General features: G+C 36.2%; 1 protein-coding gene across 3 annotated transcripts in view; it reads left to right on the forward strand.

Moving 5' to 3' along the window:
* SPAG16 (sperm associated antigen 16) overlaps positions 1-24,553 on the forward strand; it is a 1,126,826-nt gene that overhangs the window by 554,487 nt on the left and 547,786 nt on the right. For all 3 annotated transcript variants that reach the window (XM_003812510.4, XM_055109075.2, XM_055109074.2), the window contains one exon: positions 22,643-22,786. In XM_003812510.4, coding sequence (XP_003812558.1) covers positions 22,643-22,786 — 144 coding nt within the window. The remainder of the gene's footprint in view (positions 1-22,642; positions 22,787-24,553) is intronic.

The following is a 24,553-nucleotide window of genomic DNA, read 5'->3' on the forward strand; positions in this document are numbered from 1 at the left end:
TCATGAGCTACCGTTTAAAATATCTTTTTGAAATGAGATTTATGACTTCCTGCTAACAGCTGTAAAAAGGAGATGAGGAGGGGGAAATAAGGGGAAGGCTCTTCCTATTATGAAAAGAAGATACATTAAAAAGGTAGGAAAAGAACATTTATATTGGCATTCTCTGGAAAGAGAAAGCCATATGCTCAGCAAGCTTTCAGTATTCCAGCTTTATAATTACTCTTGAATATCCTAAGGGCTTCTAAAGCAGGCTATTTCTGAAAAGCAGATGTATACTTTTTGCCATTGTTTCAAGTCTGGATAATCTTTTCATACTTGGAAATTAGGAATGCATGTTAAAATGTTGATAGGAAATAAAGAGAAGGAATTTGTATTTTTAATCACTGACTTTAATAATAACCATATATAGGCCAAATCTCTATTAACCTACTGAAGAAAAGAATTGTGGCAATTACATTGATAATTGAGACAAAACCATCCGGAAGACATTATACTGTTCAGTTAGCTGGATAAGAGGCTTGAAATTGATGATGCTTTCTCAGAAGGCACTCAGCCACTCAAAATTGAATAGAAACTTTCCCCCTCCCACAATCTCAGACAAACTCTGACATTAGTTTCCCTTGCTATAGAAATCATTTAAAAAGCAAATGAGAAATAAACAAAATATTTGTTAAATTTTGGAAAATTACCTTGAATTTTAGAAAGTTCGATCACTGCTAAATAGTTTGGGAAGAAAAAAAAATCCTTTCAAGGTAGAGTAAGGTAAATTCCATAACTGTCTACAATCAACAGTTCAAATCTGGAGGTTGAAATCTGGGAGACGACCAGTTAGAGAAAAGTAGGAAGGGCTTCTTGGAAGAGGTCATCTTTGAGACAGGATTTCTAAATCTCAAAAAGGGCTAGGATTGGTTAGTGAGATGGGGGTGGCATGGGTCTTCTGGAGGAACAACCTGTCACTAGGTAGTCCTAGTGACAATGGAAGCAGAACAAGGAAGTGGAAAATTATAGTGTGTGTTAGTGTCCTTGTTTGTGAACTGGGGAGTAATGCAGTTTCATGGAAGAATACTGGAAACTAAGACCATAAACTAAAATAATAACCATTATAAATGAATAAAGGCATGCTGAGGCCTAAGCACATTGTAGGTCTTTAACTGTTTCTCCACACACAGCCTCTGCTGGTGTCTGAAATAGACTTCATGGCTCTGGAGAAGTTCATTTACTGTCAACTAATTTATTTAGGCATATAGCATTTCTATTCCTGCAGTACACACAAAAGAGATTTGTTGTTATTATAGAGCTTTTTTGGTTTTTCTTTTTTGATTGGTTTCCCTTAGAAAAATGAGAGGGGGAAAGAAAGAGTATGTTCATTTGTATGTCACAACCCACCCCTAAAAAAATAGTCATGAGCATGAGAGTAGTGGGTTGGTGCAATGAACACATAGAAAGACTGAAGTTGGCAAGATCATTTTTTCACTTGGTACAAAACCAATGGGGCATGACATAAGGGTAGTTTGTACATGGTAGTGCCAGGAAAATAAGGGTTTCATATTCATGTTAGACCCTTGGTCTACTTAATTGCTTTTGTATTTTCCTAATGCATCTTAATGTCACTTTTTTTTCCAGAAAAATTCTCTAACTTAGTAGAATGAGTAAAAGAATCACTTTAAGGGAAATAGAGTTAAAAATTGAAAGTCACTTAACTGTAACAATAATTTACATAGCTTTAGCATTGTTCTTTTCATGCTTATAATTTTGACTTACTTGTCGATGTATTTTAAAGGTTTCATTATTTTTCTGGTTTAAGATCGATTTATATTGTTAGGTTAATGTACAATTAGCACCTTTGATAATTAAGGACATATTTTTAAGTACAGGGAAGTCTTTCTTGTAGACCAATTATAGCTGTGTTTATAGTATCAAATTATACATGCATTATTAGACCTTCAAAACCCATAATAAATACTGTATATCAATGTTTTGGGGCTTACACCTAGTGGCACAAATATTAATATAACTAAAATCTAAGTTATATGTATAAGAATTTTTTTTTTCTGAATCTCTACATTCTTTAGGATCTACATTTCCCTTAATTGTAAGAAGCAGAATATTTTAATGGCAAAAATGAGATAGGATATATCTAGGGGTTGAAATCTTCCTACTAAATGATTTTTAAATTCGTAACTAAGCATTTATGTTCATTTCCACAGTCTTGTGAAACAGGTGTGCATCATGTAAACTTTTTTAGCGTTGACAAAATAGGAAAGCATTATAACACTTCATATGATCAATGAATTAAGAATTGTGTATTTTGAATTTTTTTTCCATAGGCATAATTTTCTTTCCTGAATTCGCAAAGCTTTTACAATCTAGATCTTTCACATAGAGAAGCATCTACTGGATTAGTAATACAGGCAAGGAACTAAAAACGTAACTCTAATAACATATCGTAGCAGATATATTGTGCACTTTTATTTGTATATTTTGAACATAGGTTATTTTCTTGGCAGTTTCCTCAGAAAAATTTGGTGTTTATCTTCTGTTTTATTTTCACGGTTTTAACAGTAAGAACCAGGAGTAGTAAGAAATAGGATGTGTATATGTTTTATAAAAATTTATATACATATATACAATTCATATATAAGTAGTTGATTGTATTGCATATACCTTGGCACTTATATAAGTTTAATAAGAAGTGAATTGTTTTTTTTAAAATAGGAAATGATTATATTAGATTTAATTTGTTTTTTGCCAAACTAACATTTTGTTTGTTTTGTTCGTATCGTCTTAAACTAGTTATTGTGGCTATCAGTGCATTGAAAAATGAATTACTAGTGTAATATGTTCATCTCCTTCTGCATATGAATTGTCCTTGGATGTAAGTTTTCTGTATTTCCAGAGTCAGCTAAAAGTTAAAACTAATTTACCTGGAAAAACTATATTTTAGGTGCTATTATTATTTTTATCATTTAGAGACAGGATCCTGCTCTGTCACCCAGGATGGGGTGTAGTGGCAGCATCATAGCTCAGTGTAACTTCCAGCTCCTAGACTCAAACTTCCTCCTGCCTCAGTCTCCTGAGTGGCTAGGCTACAGGCATATGCCACCACACTCAGCTAATATTTTTACTTTTTTTTTTTTTGTAGAAGCAAGGTCTCAGTATGTTGCCCAGGCTGGTTTTGCACACCTATACTCAAATGATCCTCCCACTTTGGCTTCCCAAAATGCTGATTACACTACTTCCCAAAAGGATTGCAGGGGTGAGCCACCATGCCTGGCCTTTAGGTGCCATTATTGTAGACATCTTTTTTTTTTTTTTAATTATACTTTAAGTTTTAGGGTACATGTGCACAATGTGCAGCTTAGTTACATATGTATACATGTGCCATGTGTAAAAAGTAAAAGCTTAACTTCTTATATATTTTAATCAAGTTTATTTTTTAAATAAGCAGTACCAGAGGAATGCTGATTTTTGTAATTTAATGTTTCATATTGTTTGAGAAATTGTCTCATGAAGCCAGTCATACAGAACCATACAATCTACAGTGACTAATCTATGCACTTGGTTCATGTTATTCACAACTTTCTACAATCCTATAAAAGAAGCAGCTAACCCAAAAGTACAAGACACATCAGGAGCTACCAAAAAATACCAAGATCAAATCCAGCCCCAAGATTAAGAAAGCCATATTATTTTAGTCTTTCAAATGCCAGTGTTTGTCTTTTTTCTCAAGATTTTCTAATGCAGAGAGTCAATAAACACCCTTCTAGGCCGGGCGAGGTGGCTCATGCCTGTAATCCCAGCACTTTGGGAGGCTGAAGAGGGTCGATCACCTGAGGCCAGAAGTTTGAAACTGGCCTTGCCAACATGGTGCAAACGCATCTCTACTAAAAATACAAAAATTAGCTAGGTGTGGTGGCGTGTGTCTGTAGTTCCAGCTACTTGGGAGGCTGAGGCAGGAGAATCTCTAGAACCCAGGAGGCGGAGGTTGCAGTAAGCCGAGATCATGCCACTGCACTCCAGCCTGGGCGACAGAGTGAGACTCCATCTCAGAAAACAAACAAACAAACAAAAAAAACCCCTTCTTTTTTGGTCAAGAGCTCACTATGACCTAAGTTAGGATTATTGTCATTATAGTAATATGATATAAAAATTATAAAAATTTTAATTATTTAGGACCATTTGCAAAAGCTGTAGATTGTTTATAGTTCAGATTGGCAAGTATGGGTGGCAGTAATGTTAGAAATAAGAAAGCTAAAACCTAAAGGTCAAAAACCTAGTTGCCTTCTCATTATTGTCCTCATGTCTTCAGATTGTCAGAGGACAGAGGGTTAGAACCAAGAACACTCAGCTTGCGTAAAGGTTTTCTACTTCACTTGACATTTCCAGTAACTTAGCAGCATGACCAATGAAACCTGAAGTAATGAATGGGAAAAGTTAGTGGGGAAGGAATATCCAACACAAAAGTTTTATCTCAGCCTAATTAACATTCAGAGATCAGATGGAAAAGATGGAGTCAAAAAGGAGGAGAAAAGTTACTGGGAAATTATCATAATTGGTAAAAAGGGACTATAATTGATAGAAAGGAAGAAAAACAGTGATTTCGGTTATCTAGCAGACTGAAGGATGTTAAGCAAATGATTAGGGAATTTCTAACAGGTAACAGATGATTAGGTCAATAAATTAATTCATGTGTAATTTGAAAAATATAACATTTCATATAATATTCATAATATTCACCATTTTTCAGAAGGCAAAATTAAATACTTCAGATTATAAATCTAACGACACAGAAAAGACATTTTATGTTCTTGTTTTTTGATTTATGAGGACTTGGACTTATAATAGTCAATAAATGCTAACTGATTATTAATAAGGTGTAGGGTCTAAGGAGCATAAATTTTTTAAATTAGTTTTAAATATTCATAGTTATAGCCAGTTTTTTACTGTCTTTACCAATGAAAGGAAACAATGTCATAAAGTAACTATTTTTAATGTTTTTAGTCATTCGTCTTTATGTAACATTACTTTTTGAAATTGATTTGCTTTCCAAATTAAAGGTTGTCGTAGGATAATGGTAAAATTATTTTGCATACATAGCAATACAAATAAATTGGAAACTGAGGATATGATCCAAAAATACACTAAGTGGCAGTGAAGAGTGAATCTGGAATTCAACGTTTTTCACAATGCATATGTAACATGGTATATTTGGATGAAACATTATTCAAATGGGCAATCTCTTCTGGCTCCATTGTCTTGTGACTGTGATTCTAAATGCTGTCATTTCTAAAGTAACTTAAATACTTTCTCCTGAGAAAATTGTCATTAAAAACAAGTGCATATAATATCTAATAAAAAGTTTTTATATTATTACTATTTTGTTTTATATATCTAGTGTTTTTTTTTTTTTTTTTTTTTGAGACAGAGTCTCGCTCTTTTGCCCAGGCTGGAGTGCAGTGGCACAATCTCGGCTCACTGCAACCTCCATCTCCTGGGTTCAAATGATTCTCCTGCCTCAGCCTCCCGAGTAGCTGGGACTGCAGGCGTCCGCTACCACGCCCAGCTAATTTTTGTATTTTTAGAGGAGACGAGGTTTCACCATGTTGGCCAGGATCGTCTCGGTATCTTGACCTCGTGATCCACCCTCTTCGGCCTCCCAAAGTGCTGGGATTACAGGCGTGAGCCACTGCAAGCGGCCCTTGTTCTTAATCGTAATGAACATGAACAGTATTAATAAGTTCAAAGCAATATGTACACGAAGAATTTCTTCTTTCAACAGCAATAAATGGGTAAAATAAGTACAGAACAACTTTTATGATACAAAGTGTTATAAAATGCATGTGTATCAGTTACCTTTCATCACCTTAATTCTTTGTTAAAAACAAAAACAAAATGCCATAAAACCTCAGTGGCACACAATGGTAAGGATTTGAAGCTCAGGCATCTGATACAATCAGGTGGGCCATTCTGCTGTTTGTAGCTGGGCTCAACTGGTTGGTTATTCTCTTCTTAACTGAACTCACTCAGATGTGTGGATCAGCTGGTTTGGTTTGAGGTGAAAATCAGGACATTTTTACTCTGCTCCATGTCTCTCAACCTCCATCAGACTGGGACAGGTAGATATCTTCTCATGATGAAAGTGGGGTTGGGGTAGCAGTGGGAAAGGGCAAGCCTAATTATACAAATACTTTTCAAGTCTCTTGAGTGTGATACATTTACTAGCATCTCATTGGCTAGTGCAAGTCATTAATCAGTCAGATAATTTGAGATAAATTCATGTGCCTTAATTATTTTTATAACTTAAAACATACCAACAATGATCCAAAATATTTTTTAAACTACTGTGATTTTTAAGATTGTTGCAAATTGTTTTGAAAATTAGTTTCACATTTATCTTTTAGGGAAAAAGAGTTTACCATTGATAATCCAAAAATCTGATAAAATCAGTTGAAGCCTGTTTAGAAAGATTTAGAACTTATAAGTACATACATATTATAAGTATAAATTATATATAATGTAGTATATTATATACATGTGTATGTATATATCCCTGCTGAAATTACCTGCCAGTAGTACCTGAAGAAACTCCTCTTAGAATAAGATGTATTTTAACATTTCATTGTAATGGAAGTAGCTTATTTTACTCACCTTTTTTGACTACAGTTTTTCCGACTCAATTACAGTGTTCCTGTGTGGTTCAAAACCAATAAAAATATCATTAGTAAAACCAGTCCATGTCATAAAATTGTATTCCATCTAGTTAATTTGACACAAAATAATATAATTATAAATAAAATAATAATGGAGTTATTTTTATAGGCAACATTCTAATACAGTGAGACCCCTTTATCTTATATTTAAAATATTAGAAGCTATAATTTCATATTCCATGTAATATGTCTTTTAATTTAAATTTAATTTCCTTTGTTACTCACTGCTAGACTATATCTGTTTTCTATTGCTGCTCTAAGAAATTTGCACCAATTTAGTGACTTAAACACTAATTTATCGCTTCACAGTTATGTAGGTCAGAAATCTGTGCAGGCTCAATGGCTTCTGCTGCTTAGAATCTCAGCAAAATCAAAGGGTCAGCAGGTCTAGTCTCTTATCTGGAGGCTATGAGGTAGAGTGTGCTTCCCATCTCGTCCAGGCTGTGGGCAGACTTCAGGTTTAGTGGTTGTAGAACTGAGCTTCCTGTTTCCTTGCTGGCTGTCAGGTGGAGTACTTGTCAATTTCTAGAGGACATCCTGTTTCATGACTCTTGCCAACATTCCTTCATCTTCAAAACAGGCTAGGCAGATTAAGTTTCCTCATGCTTTGAGTCTCTCTGGCCTACCCTCTGTCTCATTTAATTTCCCTTGCTTATAGGGACTGCTGTAATTAGACTAGACCCACCCCTCAGGATAATTTTCCTATTTTAAGCATATTCACAGGTTCCAGAGGTTTTGGCATGGACATTGTGTTATGCCATTATTGCACTGCTATGAAGAAATACCTGGGTATTTTATAAAGGAAAGAGGTTTAATTGGTTCATTCTTCTGCAGGTTTTATGGGAAGCATCGTGCTGGCATCTGTTCAGCTTCTGCTGAAACCTCAGGGAGCTTTTAATCAGGGTGGAAGGCAAAGAGGGGCTAGCATATCATATGGCAAAAGCAAGAGCAAGAGAGAAAGACTGAAGGAGGGAGGTGTCACACACTTTGAAACAACCAGATCTCATGTGAACTAAGAGGGAGAGCTCACTTAGCACCAAAGGGACGGTCCAAGCCATTCCTGATGGACCTAGCTCCATGATCCAAACACCCCACACCAGGCCCCACCTTCAGTATTGGGATTACATTTCAACATGAGATTTGGGTGGGGACAAATATCCAAACCATTTGATTCTTGTGCATTCTTATGCCTACATAAGTTAGGTAGTGAGAGGACAACAGGATCCAGGCAGAGTTTAAACAAGCAGATTAAGGAGAGAGAAACACTACAGCAAACATGGACCTCTCCTGGTTACTCTTGCAGTGAGATTCTCTCTCCTTGATAAGGATAACAAAATGTTGTAATATAAACAAATGACACACACACACACACACACACAGACATATAATACAAAAAGTAACTGGAGGCAGTGCCATATGTTATAGAGGAAGCTTTGGGTAATTTTGAGAGGGGTATGTGCTGCAGACATTCAGCACTGAAATAAGGCAAGTAATTTGAGTTATTTATTAAAGGACAGGTGATTAAGCTGTGTGATTGAGAGAATTGGGAATGGTGCATACCTTTTATTTATTTCCCTGAATTTGGTAAAACTCAGTGTAGATAATAAATTATGCAACTGAATATCTGTGGAGTCACTCCTGTTTGGCTTGTAAAAATGGAAGCTCTACCTCTTGTCTGGATTGTAGCAAGTTGCTGTTTAGATGCTCCCTCTGTGCTCTTTTCCTACCCACAGTGAGTAGATGGGAGTCAATAGATTATCTCTTTATTTTTGCTTGGTTTCACGTGAATTAGAAGAAAAAAGATGTCAACAGAATTTAAGATGCAGAGATAACTGCATGGAAGTAAAAGACATCTGAAGTGGTGTCCTACTGCATCACAGATTATCAGGACTCATTTCAGGTCTGTTGCTTGGTTTTCTTAATTTGTCATTGTTTGAACCCATTTCTGGATACTAAGCTTCCTTTTTTGGATTTATGTCTCACAGCCTTATATGTTCATCAATTTTCACCTTGGCTGAATTGGCCGCCCAATCCTTCCCCTTAAACATGTACTTTTCATTCCATTTATCCATTGTAGTTGTATCTATCTGGTTGCCACCCCTGAATTCAAGTTATTTGTGTTCATGGAGTAATTTTTAACAACTTTATCAAAGTGTTTTTATAATCCCAGTTTATACCCCTGTTCCCTTCGTCCCATCCCTATATCCTTTCTCCCATCTACTGAAAACTGTTGCAAGTTATCGCCCCTTGCAGCTCTTCAGCTTCCCATTGCCAGCATCTCAAATTACATATAGTGAGTGCCAAACCCAGACATTTGATCTATTCCTCTTGTTCACAACAGTTTCTGCGTGTGGCCTATGACGCAACTGAAATATGATAATAGAAACTTATTCAGTCTTAGGAATTTTTTTAGTGTAGAAATTGAGACTCAGATTGACATATATATATAACTTTTGTTAATTTCAATATGTGCCTCAAATTCCAAACCTTATGGGTTTGTGTTGCTATAAAGCAATACCTGAGGGTGGGTAATTTATGAAGAAAAAAAGATGTATTTTTCTCACAATTCTGGATGGTTGGAAAGTTCAAGATTGTACATCTGCATCTGGTGAGGACCTCAGGCTGCTGTCACTCTTGGCATAGGGTGACAGAGAGCCAGCTTATGCACAGATCACACGGCAGGAGATGAAACGAGAAAGAGTGGGGAGGTACCAGGCTCTTTTTAAGAACTAGCCCATGCGGGGACTAATAGAGTTAGAACTAACACACCACCGTGAGAATGGCACCACGACATCCATGAAGGATCCACCCCCATGGCCCAAACACCTCCTACTTAGGCCCCACCTCCCAACACCACCAAACTGGGGATAAAATTTCAACATGAGATTTGTTGGAAACAAAACATGTCCAAACCATAGCAGTTTATTTTGTGAAAGTGCTGAAGTTTGATGAGTATACTTCAATGATAAAAAAATTAATATTGGCTTTCTAATTTATTTATAAAATAGATACAAAAAAGTCATTATTTATATGTCATTACAATAATCACATTGGCTTGGTGGTATCTAATAAATTGGAGCCACATTGAAGTGAATTCTATACTATACCTCAGCATGTAAATTTACCTGAATTTTATGTCTTCAGTTGTAATTCTTCCAGTTATTTCTAGACTATATGTAGTTTATATTTCTAAATATTCTCCTAGAAAAGAGATTTTTCATGTTAAAGTCCTTACCATAAGGAAGTTTGACTGTCATTCCAAAGAATCTACTCTCTGTCATTAATATAATAAGGAGATATGAAATGGAACATTTTACATTCATAACAACACAAAATTCTTATAAATTGCTGAAACATGAAATAACCAAATAAACTTTATTATTGAAATGGGTTTCTTTAGAACATAAATGTGTACTTCTCAAACTTGTTAAATCATAAAGAAGTGCGGTGATTTCGTAACATGAAGCACAGTATATATAAAACTATGTAGCATAAAATGTTCAGCTGCTAAGGTAGCAGGAAGGTTCCAGGAGATATTTTCATAAATCTGGAAGTAGTTCACCTGTTTCATTGATTGTCCTCATTTCATTTACCAAAATAGTGGGTCTTGATTCTCCTGTCTTTGGAGTTTACAAATTTCCTTTAGTTGAATCTGTGTGTTTTGAAATGGTATTTCTTTCACGTATTAGAAAGTTGAATAACTTTGAAGAAAATGGAAATGACATTGTGTGGATTGTCGGAAAACTAGAAAGATGTGATACCTTTCTTTATAAGGGTCAGGACCAGCACTACTATAACAAAGGCATGTTAATAAGAGAAAAGCAAAACAAATTTGTTTAATCCAAGTTTTACATGACACAGAAAACTTCAAAAATGAAAAGCTAAAATCCAGGGAAAACTGTCTATGTTTAGGTTTGATGAAGAATGGACAGTCGAGTAGAAATGTGATTGGACAAAAGGCTGTGCTGTAGTGGTAATAAACTGGAAGGGGAAACAAAGAGAGGCCTGATGGTTCAGATTCTTCTGGCCTGCCTGTATGGCATTTCTTCTTTCGAGTACAGGGCAGGACCTCTCTGGAATGAAGGTCTTTAAGGAAAAGAAGAGAAGGTTTTATGGCTTGCTTTGTAGCAGATGGGTTCTAGTTTCTAAGACTCACCTTTGGGAAGAGAAATTCTGTTTTTTTTTTATGATTTTCTTCTGGGTAGAAAATGGGATGGGAGACAGGAGGGCAAGAGAATGTGTGTCAATGAGGTTTGGTCAGTGGTGACTTAGGAAACATTATTAGGCTGCTTATTTGCTTATATGTTGACTTTCCATAAATGATTTTTGAGTTGAATGTTATAAAATGCAAATCTTTATATTTTTATTTTCACTTTGGATTTTTTTTCTCAAAACATACCAGTCTACTAATTTTCAAGGAACATTCTTATTAGTATATTTAAAAGGCCAAAACAATATTACTCTTATTTAATAATTAATTTAATCACAGTTAGCTAAAATTTGACTTTATCCAACCTGAAGACTTTTCCTAGAGAAGTGCTTTTATTCAGAATTAAACTAAAATTTTAGTTCAGAAGTATAAAATGTTGCTGTCTAATTTAAGAATAAAATACAAGTTTTTAGAAAGTTGTGTGGAAAGTTTTACATTGGACGAGAAAGACCAAAGAATTGATACGATGTTTAAAAAGATTTGGGTTGAATCTATAAACTAATAATATGGGCCAGCGTGGTGGCTCACACCTGTAATCCCAGCACTTTGGCAGGCCGAGGCAGATTATTTGAGGTCAGGAGTTCGAGACCAGCCTGACCAACGTGATGAAACCCCATCTCTACTAAAATACAAAAATGAGGCGTGGTGGCGGTGGGTGCCTGTAATCTCAGCTACTTGAGAGTCCGAGGCAGGAGAATCACTTTAACCCAGTAGGCGGAGGTTGCAGTGAGCCAAGATTGCGCCACTGCACTCCAGCCTGGGTGACAGAGCGAGACTCCCTCTTAAAATAAAAGTAAACTGATAATTTGGATGAATGTTACAATGTTCTATAACATGGGTGAATTTTAATCGCAGTACCATTGAGTATCTATTAGGTCTAAGTCACTACATAAGGCCTTTCCCTGCATTTGAACCGGAGTAGATATTCCAGTCTCGGCTGCCTCTTACCTTGCCAATGATTGGGATTAGCACTACCAGCCAGGAGGCAAGGCATATACAATACGTATAAGGTTGGAAGAACATTGAACGAGAAAAGAAAACTGAAGCTTTAGCTTTTATGACTACCCTCTAGGGCATTATTAATAAGTCCACAAACTGTGAAAAAACTTTAAGAATGCTCCACTCTAGTAAAAAATGAAAGGACAGTGCTACTTTCCAGATCCTAATGATGTAAGTCCTGCTCTGCTTTGAAGAAAACCTATAATTTCACAATATTTAAAACTTAAAGTGCTAGGGAAGTATTAAGATTTCATCTTTTTCATATTTACTTAGCTGTCTTCTGAAAATGAATAAGATCCACTATCTTATTTTGACAGATTTTAAATTATTGTGTTTTGTATACACACAATTTTTTGTGTGTATTTGTTTTGTGACTTTTATTGAATTTGCATTTCACCTTGGCACTTTTTAAGTACACTTAATAAATATGTTTTAATGATGAGGACAACTGTGAGCTGACCTTTCCTGAAGGTAGTGGTGAAAATACCAATATACAAAAGCGGCATCTGCCATGATGATGAGGAGCCGTAGTTTAAATAGATCTGGGTTGCTACTGTACTCTCTAAGTTAGTGTCCTAGTTTCTTCTCTTGTTTCTTATTTTCCATTTTCCACAGAGCAGCTACAGATATCTTTTTAAAATATATTAATCATATATAATTCTCCTACTTAAAACCATGAAATGATCTTAGGAGAAATTTAGTCATCTTTCTTCAGTCTAAAAGCCCTATATGACTTTGGTACTCACCTTCCTCTCGCTCCCTATCCATCCTCAACACAGTCCTCCTTGCTTGTTCTCTTCAGTCACCTCGGCTTTCCTTCTGTCCCTTGAGTGCACCACCTCCTTGCAGCCTTAGCACTTTTGCACTTGCAGTCACCTGTGACTGAAACCATCTGCCCTTTGACCATCCTAAAGGTACTTCTTGCTTGTCATTCTGGTCTCAGCTAGGAGGTCATGTTTTCAATGTGGGCTCCCCTGACCACCTCATCAAAAATAACATTCTCCCCCAAATTATTATATCACTTTACTACATTTTCTTTATAGCTGACTTATTTTCTTCAGTTATTTTGTGATCTGTTCTCCCCTACACATAAATAAGTTTCCTGAGGGTGATGCCTCTGTATTGCATGCTACATCATAGGCTATAAACACATATTTGCTGGAATAATAAAAAAATTCCATGTTAAAGTACTTTATATAAATGCTAATGCACATCACAATATAAGATGCAGTTACTAGCTAAGCAACAGTCAGACAACTCCTTTTTATGTATTTGTTCTGGCAACCTGAATAAAAGCATATGTAATCTGTGAGTGTGTATTGTCTTTAAGGACAGGTAGGTAAGTGGTCATCTAATGTTCACAGGGCACACATTTTGATGTGGATTTATTTTCCACCCACTGTGCATCTTCTGCTGTGGCAATAATTAGAGCCTGTGAACTGAAGTGAAGGAAACATTTACAATGCTGAATAACCTAAAGGGAAGACAAGGGTATCTAATTAGTCTTTCTTGTGACAATCTTTTTTTTGGATTAATATTCTTTTCTTTTGAAAAGTCTAACAGTGGATTCTTATGTCACTGACTCTACTGATAATTAATAGTGTTCACCATACACCTACACACACTCCCTCCAAAATATCCTCTCGTAATGCCACTACTGGAAAGAACAATTTCAATTAGAAAGGAGAGCTTTTGAAGTATATAACATGTGGTCTATTATAAGAAATGTGTCCTATTATAAACGAAAAAAATCTCTGCCAGAACATAATATTTTATGTAACATGCCTGGTATATTGTTTAACAAAACATTTTATGGATACTTCATTAGGGCATGACTTGATTAAGAAGCAGGACTAGCATTCACCCACATTGTCTTTTCTTGAATCTCTAAGATGTGTTCCTGTACGATTTTCACCCTACTTATAAGCTTATTAACTTAGGAATGTGGTGACAGGGCCTTTATTTTTGAATCTTGTAATTATAATTAATAGTAAGTTAAAGGGAAGTAGAAAGCTTATATTCAAAGTTTGAAGTAAAATGACTTTGTGGCACTTAGGGCAGGTGCCAGGAAGAAATTAAGCAAAAGCTTATTATTCTTATTTATTAGAACTTTGGGATGACATCTTTGAGGATGATAGTCATTTTATGGTTACAAGAGGGAGACCTATTTGCGGACAAAGCTTGAGGAGGGGTATCCTGCTATCTTCAGCTCTGCATGCCCAGGGTCTAAAATGAGCTTTTCCCCCAAGATTAGCAACTACTTTGTGCTAGTTGCATATGTGCAAGTAAGGATAGGAGTGAATGTGTACATACTCTCCACTACTTCCCTCAGTGTGTTCCTGAAATCCCTATCATGAAAGAAACAACCACAAAATTTCCTTATATTCACTTGTGAAAGTGTTATTTATGATGGCTACATTTTTGCCAGAGAGTGACTTAACATCATATAAAACACAGTAATGTACAATGTTTATCAAAACTAAGAGAAAACATCGTTTAATTGTAAATATCTACAGTTTTAAGTAGGGAATGTCCTACCCATGGTCTTTAAAAGAAAAGAGTATGAATGATAGATGTTAACTATATGAAGGGCCAAATTACAAGGAAGTTCAATAATGTTGAATAATAGTAATAATAGTTGACATTTGTGGAAAGCTGACAAATGTTCAGATAATTGTTCTAAGTACTTTACATATATCAACTTATTTTATACTCAAATGCCCTGATGGATCAGTATTTTTACCCTGTTTTCACAAATAAAAAAGCTGGGCTGTACAACATAATCAGCTAGTAATTAAGTTGTGGGCCATTCTTCAAATCTAGGGAGGCAGGCCCCAGATACCCTGTCTCTCTGTGCTATGATAATGTTCACTAAAATTTCACTATGTGTCTAGCACTATTCTAAGTCCTGTACAAGTATTAACTTTAAAAATTCCCATAATAAGCTTATGTGATCAATCCTACAGTAGTCCCATTTCTTCAGGTGAGGTACCTGACAAAATTCTTGATAAGGAATTTATCCAAGAATGTCTAGCTAGCTAACACTGGAACAAGAATTCAAACTCACATCTTACTTCAGAGCCAACACTTTTAAACATTAGTCTACCCCATGTCATGCAAATGTTTAGGGATCAGCAAACTATGGCCCACAGGCCAAACCTAGCCCACCAACTGGTTTTGTAACTAAAGTTTTGTTGGAACACATCCTTAATCATTCGTTTATGTTTTGTCTATGTCTGCTTTCATGCTACAACAGCAGAGCTGAAAAGTTACAACAGATAACATATGGCCCATAGCCTAAATTATTTACTCTCTGGTCCTTTTCAGAAAACGTTTGCCAACCTCTGCTTTAGACCATAAGCGTTTCTTTAGCAATTATCTTTGCTTGATCCATCCCACCACCACCCTGAATCTAGACAATTTTCAGAAAATAGCAAGTGACAATAGTTTTAACTTTTTACACATGGTTAGAAAATGACAAAAAAGACCAGTTCTTTAGAAACTTCAAAATGCATCTGAATAAGTACCCTAGACACACATAAAACAACATTCTCTGTTCTTGCTTTCATCTAAAAAAGGAAAAGTCAACAGAGGTGTTGAGCTAACTCTACTTAAAGATATGGACTTGAGACAGTTCACTCAAGTTCATGTATTCTGGCTTTACCACTTCCTAGCTTTGTGACCTTGGGTGGATCACTTAACCTCTATGTGTCCCAGTTCCTCCACCTGGAAAAATGGGGATAGTGGTAAACGTAACTCATAGGAGAACAGGAATATCTCATTTTATCGCATTTCACTTTGTTGCATTTCATAGTTACTACTTTTTTTTTCTAACTGAAGTGTATTGGTTAATATGCTGTTATAAAGACATACCTGAGACTGGGAAATTTATGAAGAAAAGAGATTTAATTGGCTCACAGTTTTGCATGGCTGGGGAGACCGCAGGAAATTCACAATCATGGCAGAAGGCACCCCTTCACAGGGCATCAGGAGAGGGAATGAGAGCAGAGTGGAGGGGGAAGCCCCATATGAAACCATCAGATCTCATAAGAACTCACTTACTGTCATCAGAACAACGTGGGGGAAACCACCCCCAGGATTCAATTTTCTCCACCTGGTCCTGCCCTTGACATGTGGGGATTATTATAATTCAAGGTGAGATTTGGGTGGGTACACAGAGCCAAACCATATCATTTTACTCCTGGTCCCTCCCAAATCTCATAACCTCAAATTTCAAAACACAATCATGTCCTTCCCAGTCCCCCAAAGTCTCAACTCATTTCAGCATTAACTCAAAAGTCCAAGTCCAAATTCTCGTCTGAGACAAGTTCCTTCTGCCTATGAGCCTGTAAAATCAAAAGCAAGTTAGTTACTTCCTAGACACACTGGGGATACAGGCAGTTGGTAAATATACCCATTCCAAATGGGAGAAATTGGCCAAAACAAAGGGGCTACAGGTGCCAGACAAGTCCAAAATCCAGTAGGGCAGTCATTAAACGTTAAAATTCCAAAATGTTCTCTTTGACTCCATGTCTCACATCCAGGTCACATTGATGCAAGAGGTGGACTCCCATAGCCTTGGACAGCTCCACCCCTGTGGCTTTGCAGGATACAGCCCCCTCCCAGCTGCTTTCATGGTATTGAGTGTCTGTAGCTTTTCCAGGTGCACAGTGCAAGCTGTCAGTAAACCTACCATTCTGGGGTCTGAAGGACAGTGGCCCTCTTCTTACAGCTCCGTTAGGCAATGCCCCAGTTGGGACTGTTTGTGGGGGCTCCAAACCCACATTTCCCTTCCACACTGCTCTAGCAGAGGTTCTCCATGAGGAAGCCACCCTACAGCAGACTTCTGCCTGGACATCCAGGCATGTGTATACATCTTCGGAAACCTTGGCAGAGGTTCCCAAACCTCAATTCTTGACTTCTGATCCCCCACAGGCCCAACACATGTAAGCTGCCAATGTTTGGGCCTTGCACCCTCTGAAGCAAAGGCCTGAGCTGTATGTTTGCCCCTGTTAGTCATTGCTGGGATGCAGGGCACCGAGTCCCAAGACTGCACAAAGCAGCAAGGCCCTGGACCTGGCTCATGAAACCATTTTTTCATTTTAAGTTTTGAGGAAAGAAGCTATCTCCATAACATAAAAGTGTATGGTGAAGCAACAAGTGCTGAAGTAGAAGCTATAACGAGTTATCCAGAAGACATAGCTAAGATAATGAATGAAGGTGGCTAAACTAAAAAATCATCAGCATAGGATGGGTGGCTCACACCTGTAATCCCAGCACTTTGGGAGGCCAAGGAGGATGGGTCACCTAAAGTCAGGAATTAGAGACCAGCCTGGCCAACATGGCGAAACCCTATCTCTATCAAAAATACAAAAATTAGCCAGGCATGGTGGCAGGCGCCTGAAATCCCAGCTACTCAGGAGGCTGAAGCTGGAAAATTGCTTGAACCCGGGAGGCGGAGGTTGCAGTGAGCCGAGATCACTCCACTGCACTCCAGCCTGGGTGACAGAGAGAGACTGCATCTCAAAAAAAAATTATTCAGCATAAACAGCCCTTTATTGGAAGAACATATTATTTAAAACTCTTAAAGCTAGAGAGGTTAAGTCAATGCTTGGCTTCAACAACTCCACCTGACAGGCTGACTTTCTTGTTAGGGGCTAATGCAGCTGGTAACTTTAAGTTGAAGCCAATGCTCATTGACCATTTTGAAAATCCTAGGATCTTTAAGATTATGCTAAATCTATTTTGCCTATGATTTATAAATGTAACAACAAAGCCTAGATGACAGCCCATCTGTTTACAACATGGTTTAATGAATATTCTAAGCCCACCTTTGAGACCTACTGTTCAGAAAAAAAATGATTCTTTACAAAATATTACTTCCCATTTAAAATTCACCTGGTCACTCAAGAACTGTGATGAAGATGTACAAGGAGACAAATGCTATTTTCATGCCTGCTGACAGAACATCAATTCTGCTTCCCGTGGGTCAATGAGTAATTTCAACTTTCAATTCTTATTTTTTAAAAACTATATTTTGTAAGGCTATAGCTGCCATAGACAGTGATTCCTCTGATGGATCTGGGCAAAGTAAACTGAAAACCTTCTGGAAAGAGACTTTCATGATTTATAGGAAGAGATCAAAATATAAACATTAACAGAAGTTTGAAAGAAGTTGATGCAAACTCTCATGGATGACTTTGAGGGGTTCAAGACTTCCCTGGAGGAAGTCACATCAGATGTGATAGAAATAGCAAAAGAACCATAATTAGAAGTGCATCCTGAAAATGCGATTCAATTGCTACAATTTTATGATAAAACTTGAATGGATAAAGAGTTGCTTCTTATTGATGAGCAAAGAAAGTAGTTTCTTGGGATGGAATGTACTCCTGGGTGAAGATGCTGTGAACATTGTTGAGATAACAATGAAGGATTTAAAATATTTCATAAACATATTTGATAAAGATGTTTGAGAGGGTTGACTCCAATTTTGAAAGAAGTTCCACTGTGGGTAAAATGCTGTCAAACAATATCACATGCTACAGAGAAATCTTTTTGAAATGAAAAGTACATCAATGTGGCAAACTTCATTGTTGTATTATTTTCAGAAATTGCTACAACCATCTAGCCTTCAGGAACCACAACTCTGATTGGTCAGCAGCCATCAACATCAAGGCAAGACCCTCCACCAGCAGAAAGATTGTGACTGGATGAATGTTAAGATCAGCCCCATTTTTTAGCAATAAAGTATTTTTTCATTGTCAGTTTAGACATAATACTATTATATACTTAATATACTATAGTATAGGGTAAACATAACTTTTATATGTACTGGGAAACCAAAAAGTTTATATGATATGCTTTATTGTGATATTCACTTTATTGAGATTGTCTGAAACCAAGATTGCCTAATACCTGGAGTATCTCCAAGGTATGCCTGTATTATAGCCATTGAATGAATATGTATGCAATGTTGGGAAGAGGAACTGAATCCTATAAAGTATTAGTTATTACTCCTATTCTTCAGCTTCTTCAAAAGACTGATTCAGAGGTAAACAGAATGGTCGAAGGTGAGCCCTAAGTATAACTGGGTAAATTTTTAATGAATGAAGAGCCTGTGGAATCAATGATTATTAAGTATTGTTCTACATTTATTTTTAGAGACCTCTATGAAAATAAAAAATAAAAAGTCCGCCAGGCGCAGTGGCTCACGCCTGTAATCCCAGCACTTTGGGAGGCCGAGGTGGGCGGATCATGAGGTCAAGAGTTTGAGACCAGCCTGATAAACATGGTGAAATTCCATCTGTACTAGAAATACAAACATTAGCCAGACATGGTGGCACGCACCTGTAATCCCAGCTACTCAAGAGGCTAAGGCAGGATAATTGCTTGAACTTGGGAGGGGGAGGTTGTAGTGAGCCGAGATCACACCACTGCTCTCCAGTCTGGGCAAAAGAGCGACACTCCGTCTCAAAAAAAAAAAAAAAAACAAAAAACAAAAATCAATGTCCTCTGACAACTTGATGTATAATACCGGACTTCTACTATTAGTACAAGAAAATGAATTAAAGATCTTAAAGATCTTGGTAAGTGCAGCATGTACATCTGCACAAAAACTTATGTAGACAGATTGTGGGAGAGGCTCTCCTCCCTTGGTTTCTCTGGCAGTACCAGAGCATATTAACTGTAAAGAGCAGGGTCTTCTAACCCCTCTAACACTATTGTGTCTGGTGGTACCCAGCTCTGATACAATACACTGGCAATTTCTAAATTGGTTCTTTACCTCAGGGCTTAATAATGACTAAACGACTTAAGCATTTACTGGGAATGATAATAGTTACATCCAAGCTCTGTAACAGGAATTATTGATATTTATAGTACACATAGAAATAATAAATGATTGAAGATTCATACTAAGCTGGAGTAGCTAAAATTATGAGTCTTAAAGCCAAGCCATCCTGGGTTCAAAGTTGGCTTCCGTTCACTACCACATGTAAGCTTGGGCAATTTATGTGGTATCTCTACTAACTCTGTTTACAATGGCATAAAATAACAATACTGATAGTACCAACATCAGTCACTAAGTCATTTATTTGATGAATGTTTATTGAATAGCTACTATGTGCCAGCTACTATTGGGGTTGAGCATACAGCAAATAATACAGATATGAACCCCGGCTCTTTTGAGCTTTCATTTCACTTGTGAGAACTAAGCATTTAGTACCAGGTATGGGGCACATTAAATTTTCAAACAATGTTAAATATCATTACCATTAGTTGATGATGATGATGATGATGATGATGACAGTTATGTCTCATTATGGAGTTGAGAATAACACAATTTCTGTACGTGGGAAATATTTCTGGTCCATGGCCCTTAAACTGCTTCCCTCCCACAGGAGTGATTTGAACTGAGATTTGGAACTCCTCCCTGGGGGTCTTTATCGCTATGTCCCAGTATTTGCTGATGCACTTATTCCATAATAATTCAAAACCAGGTATTTATTAATATATTATCAAAGCATTAAATTCCTTTCTATATATGCTGAAAATATTTCTATTCAGCTAAAGAACATTTTATGCCTTGCTGAAATGTGTGTAGAATTATCCACAAAAGTCATTTACAGATATATATATATGTGTGTGTGTATATCTATATATAGATAGATATTTATACATATATAAATATATGTGTGTATATCTATATATCTATACATATATAGATATACACACATGTGTGTGTACATGTATGTATCTATGCCAGTGTTAGAAAAGGAATATATGGACAAATCAGAGTGTGATTAGGAGGATCAGTTCATGTGGAATGGGAGTCAAAGTTGTTTAAGGTGTCACAGAGGAGGCCACATAGTGGAGGGGATGAGAAGAGTCAGAAAAAAGTACTTCCAAATCTGATTAGCTATCAGTGGGTTTGTATTTATATTTTTGCCTTAACTTCTACAAATAATTCCTCTCACAAAAGTCATTTTGGAAACTTATCTTTCAAAGTTCGTAAAAACATCAATGATTTTAGTTATCTTCACTTAAAGAGGGTAATTTATCATCTGGTCAAGGGTGCATGTGTCTGCCAGGAAAGCTGTGAGCCAACATACATCATACTCAGTAGCTTCAAGGATTCAGTTTGCCTTCTTGTGTGTATTTGAATACAGAATTCATTTTAATCTGACATTTTTTACCTCTCATCATATTTTTCTTCTAATTAAGTTCTATAAATGTATCTTCTATCCGGTTTGAGCTGTAATAAATTCTTTACTTGAATTGGCCTTCTGAAAGTCACAAACCAACATTATGATGAATTGCAAAATGAATAATTTCCCTTCCACTGTGTTTATTTTGAGCAGCAAAATGCTGGAGAAAAATGAAACAATGTTTCACTAGAAAGAAGGCCATGCCCATAGTGGTTACATGGCTTTGACCTGAATGCTGCTAATGCTGAAGTCAGTAGATTCCCAAAACTGTGTAGGTCTAATTTAAAAATAATTTTTCAGTTGATAATTTTAGAGTTTAATGATATTAATGTAAGATATAAATAATGAGAAATGTTTTGCTCTCATATAAGCCTGGAGTTAGCTAGCCATGTTGGTGTGGACTAGAGCCATGGTTTCTTTGGGAAATGTGTTTCTTAAAATCCATATTGCAGAAGAAAAGAACAAGGCCATTTATAGAATAGACTAAGGGAAAAATGAACATGTGATCGCTGTTTTTTAAATCATCATATGTCTTACCGCACCACATAGGCAAGTAAATGTATTATTGTCTTTGAATTTAGATGGCCAAATTGAAATTGAACAATTTGTTACTAATATTTAGGTTGGAATTTTAATAGGTGCTTAACATTGGACACATCTGTTCCCATTACATTGTAAGGCATAGATGAAACTTTATACAAATAAGATTAAAGCATTGCCATAGATAACATATCAGACATTAACCTTGTAGACTTTTGATTTTAAAATAGTTGAGCTCCAGTATTAAAAGAGCCACAGTGATCAGAGTCCAGTTCAAATAATAGTGCTTAATGTGTTAATCATTAATCTTACATACTTCTTTCTCATTTCCCTCTATGCATTTATAGAGTGGGAATTGACTTATATCTTGAATTCATTACTGTAGTTTGTGTACTGTGCATTGACTGAAGCCAATTTAAGTGGTAATGTAGGATAGAATTTTAGTTCCTTCACTTTGTGTAGATAGTGGGCCATGGAGTTAATGTTTCATTTATAGTATTTATTAGAGAACTATGATAATGTGGTTATGATTCATGATCTTTTCCTGGATAATGGCTGATTTAAGACATATTATAGTTTGAAAAGAATGTTGATGTTCTATAGTAACCATGACCACTGGTCCAAATATCCCAACATAAAAATACCATTGGCATAATTTTTCTTCCCTTAAAGGAAAACCAGAATTACTCTTTTCAAACCAGAATTAGATATGCACAATCACCTAAACCAACTACTTTGTCTTGCAAATGAGGAATCCGAGATCCAGTGAAGCTGACTAGATTGATGGAGATCAGAAAGCTACTAGTGTTAGAGCTATAGCAGGGATGCAGAACCTGCTTCCTCTTATTTTGGGGCCAGTACTCTCAAAACTATCCTGCCTTGCTAAAATCGGATAATCACTGCCATTTCATTTATTCACATTCTGAAAACACTTGCTATTATCTCCCCATAACTCTTTTTTCTTTCTCCTCGCGCAGTGTCTCCATGCACCCCCACAAAGACATGCTAGTCTCCTGTGGCGAGGACCGACTCTGGAAGGTGTTGGGCCTTCCAAAATGCAATGTGCTTCTCACGGGATTTGGCCACACTGACTGGCTTTCAGACTGCTGCTTCCATCCCAGGTCAGTGCACAGGACCCCTAGAAATAGCCTAATCTCTCTAGGAATGTGCTCCTTTACTCTGTCTGCTCACTCTGCTGTCTTTGATGATGTTTTTCTTTCTGCAACAACACACCCTGCACTGAATTTCAAAGTGTATAGACAAATTCCCCTTTGGTTTTCAGTATATTGACTTCTGATTGTTTTTGATATTTGGCACATGTAAAACTTAGTCCACATGCTTATGCATTTAACCAAAGTAATAAGCTTCTCAGGACAAGCATTATTAAAATTCCTTGTGCTCACCAGCCCTGACAAGGCACAGAGATTTCTAGTCAATAATGCATGCCAGAATTTACCTTTGTTAATCTTTGGAGTTTTCCTTTTAGAATTAATTTATGTACCAAAAAGGATCAGATAGCTGTGATCAATTTCTCTAAAAATTCAGTGACACACAAGATATTAAAAAGAACAAAGCAATACTGAGAACACTGGGCCCTGTAATTTCTGAAATTCACTGAACCTAAATTCATTTGTACCTAAAAGACCAAGGGCACAGAAGGGAGATCATTCTTAAAGACACAGATGGAAAACTGCCCATAGTTCCTTGTGGCCCATTGCTACTGCCAATCCTGTTTTCTGCTCATCATACTTCTTGGATCTGCTTCTTTCTAAAACTCTCTGGCCTGATTACTTTTTTAACCCATAGTTCTTGGTGCTTTTCTAAACCATTCTTTTGGAAATTTTGTTCTTGGGAAGATTTCTTATGATTTATTTTCATGTTTTCACTAAACTCCTTTTTTAAATCAGTTTTTATTTTATCTTTGCTATGAATGTCTATGAAATTAGATAAAAATTTTTATTTAAATTTAGAAATTTGTAAGTTAATGACAAGGGTAAACTAAGTTTGTTTTTAACTTTCGAAAATCTTTCCAAAATATAATTTATCTTTAGTACTAGATGTTTGACCCTACTTTATGAACATGCAGTGTATTCCGTATCCAGTATATAAATTAAACAGAGCCTTGCCACCCTCTCACCTCTTAGGAACATAAAACCCATGTTGCAAGCAGAGACAATACAATTAGAAGAATAACCAATCGCTTATGTGGCTACTGGGCATACTAATCAGATTTTGATAATGCCCTGTTACCATGACAGCCAGTGACTCAGAGATTTTCTCATTAGTGTTTGACCAGCAATGGTCCTTTTAATAGATCTTCCTGTTTTCCCATTCAATTACTGAAATTAATATGAGGTGAGATACGTCATTATTCACTCATAATATGAATTTACATTTAGCACTTTCTTACGGCAGAATTGTAGTAAAATACTGCTATACTGTTTGCTTTTTTTCAGTGCATGAGACAAATATAAGGGGAGAAAATAAATATAACCATAAGTGTTTTTAAATGAGAGGTATTGAATAGTAAATGTTCTTTTTGTAGAATTAATAAAAAAGAAAAAATGATCATTAGAAACAACAAAAAAAGCTCTATTTTGGTTTATTTGTGGTGAAACACATTCTGAAAGAGTTTATATCTCAGACCACAAACATTTTATAATCCTTGTATGCAAACGAACACTAAGTAGCAAATGAATATGAAAAAATATATATGTACCTATAGATAGTGTTGATAGATTAAAAGTTGTTGGAATTTATGTTTCCTGGAATTTAAATTTGTAATATTTGACTTTTGCTTTGGCTTATGTGATTTGGTAAGAAAAGATAGTTAATTAATGAAGATAATATATGTCCTATCTCATGGTATACTTCATCTATAATTTAAA

The sequence above is a fragment of the Pan paniscus genome, chromosome 13, assembly GCF_029289425.2.
Source record: "Pan paniscus chromosome 13, NHGRI_mPanPan1-v2.0_pri, whole genome shotgun sequence".
In the NCBI taxonomy this organism is placed as follows: domain Eukaryota; kingdom Metazoa; phylum Chordata; class Mammalia; order Primates; family Hominidae; genus Pan; species Pan paniscus.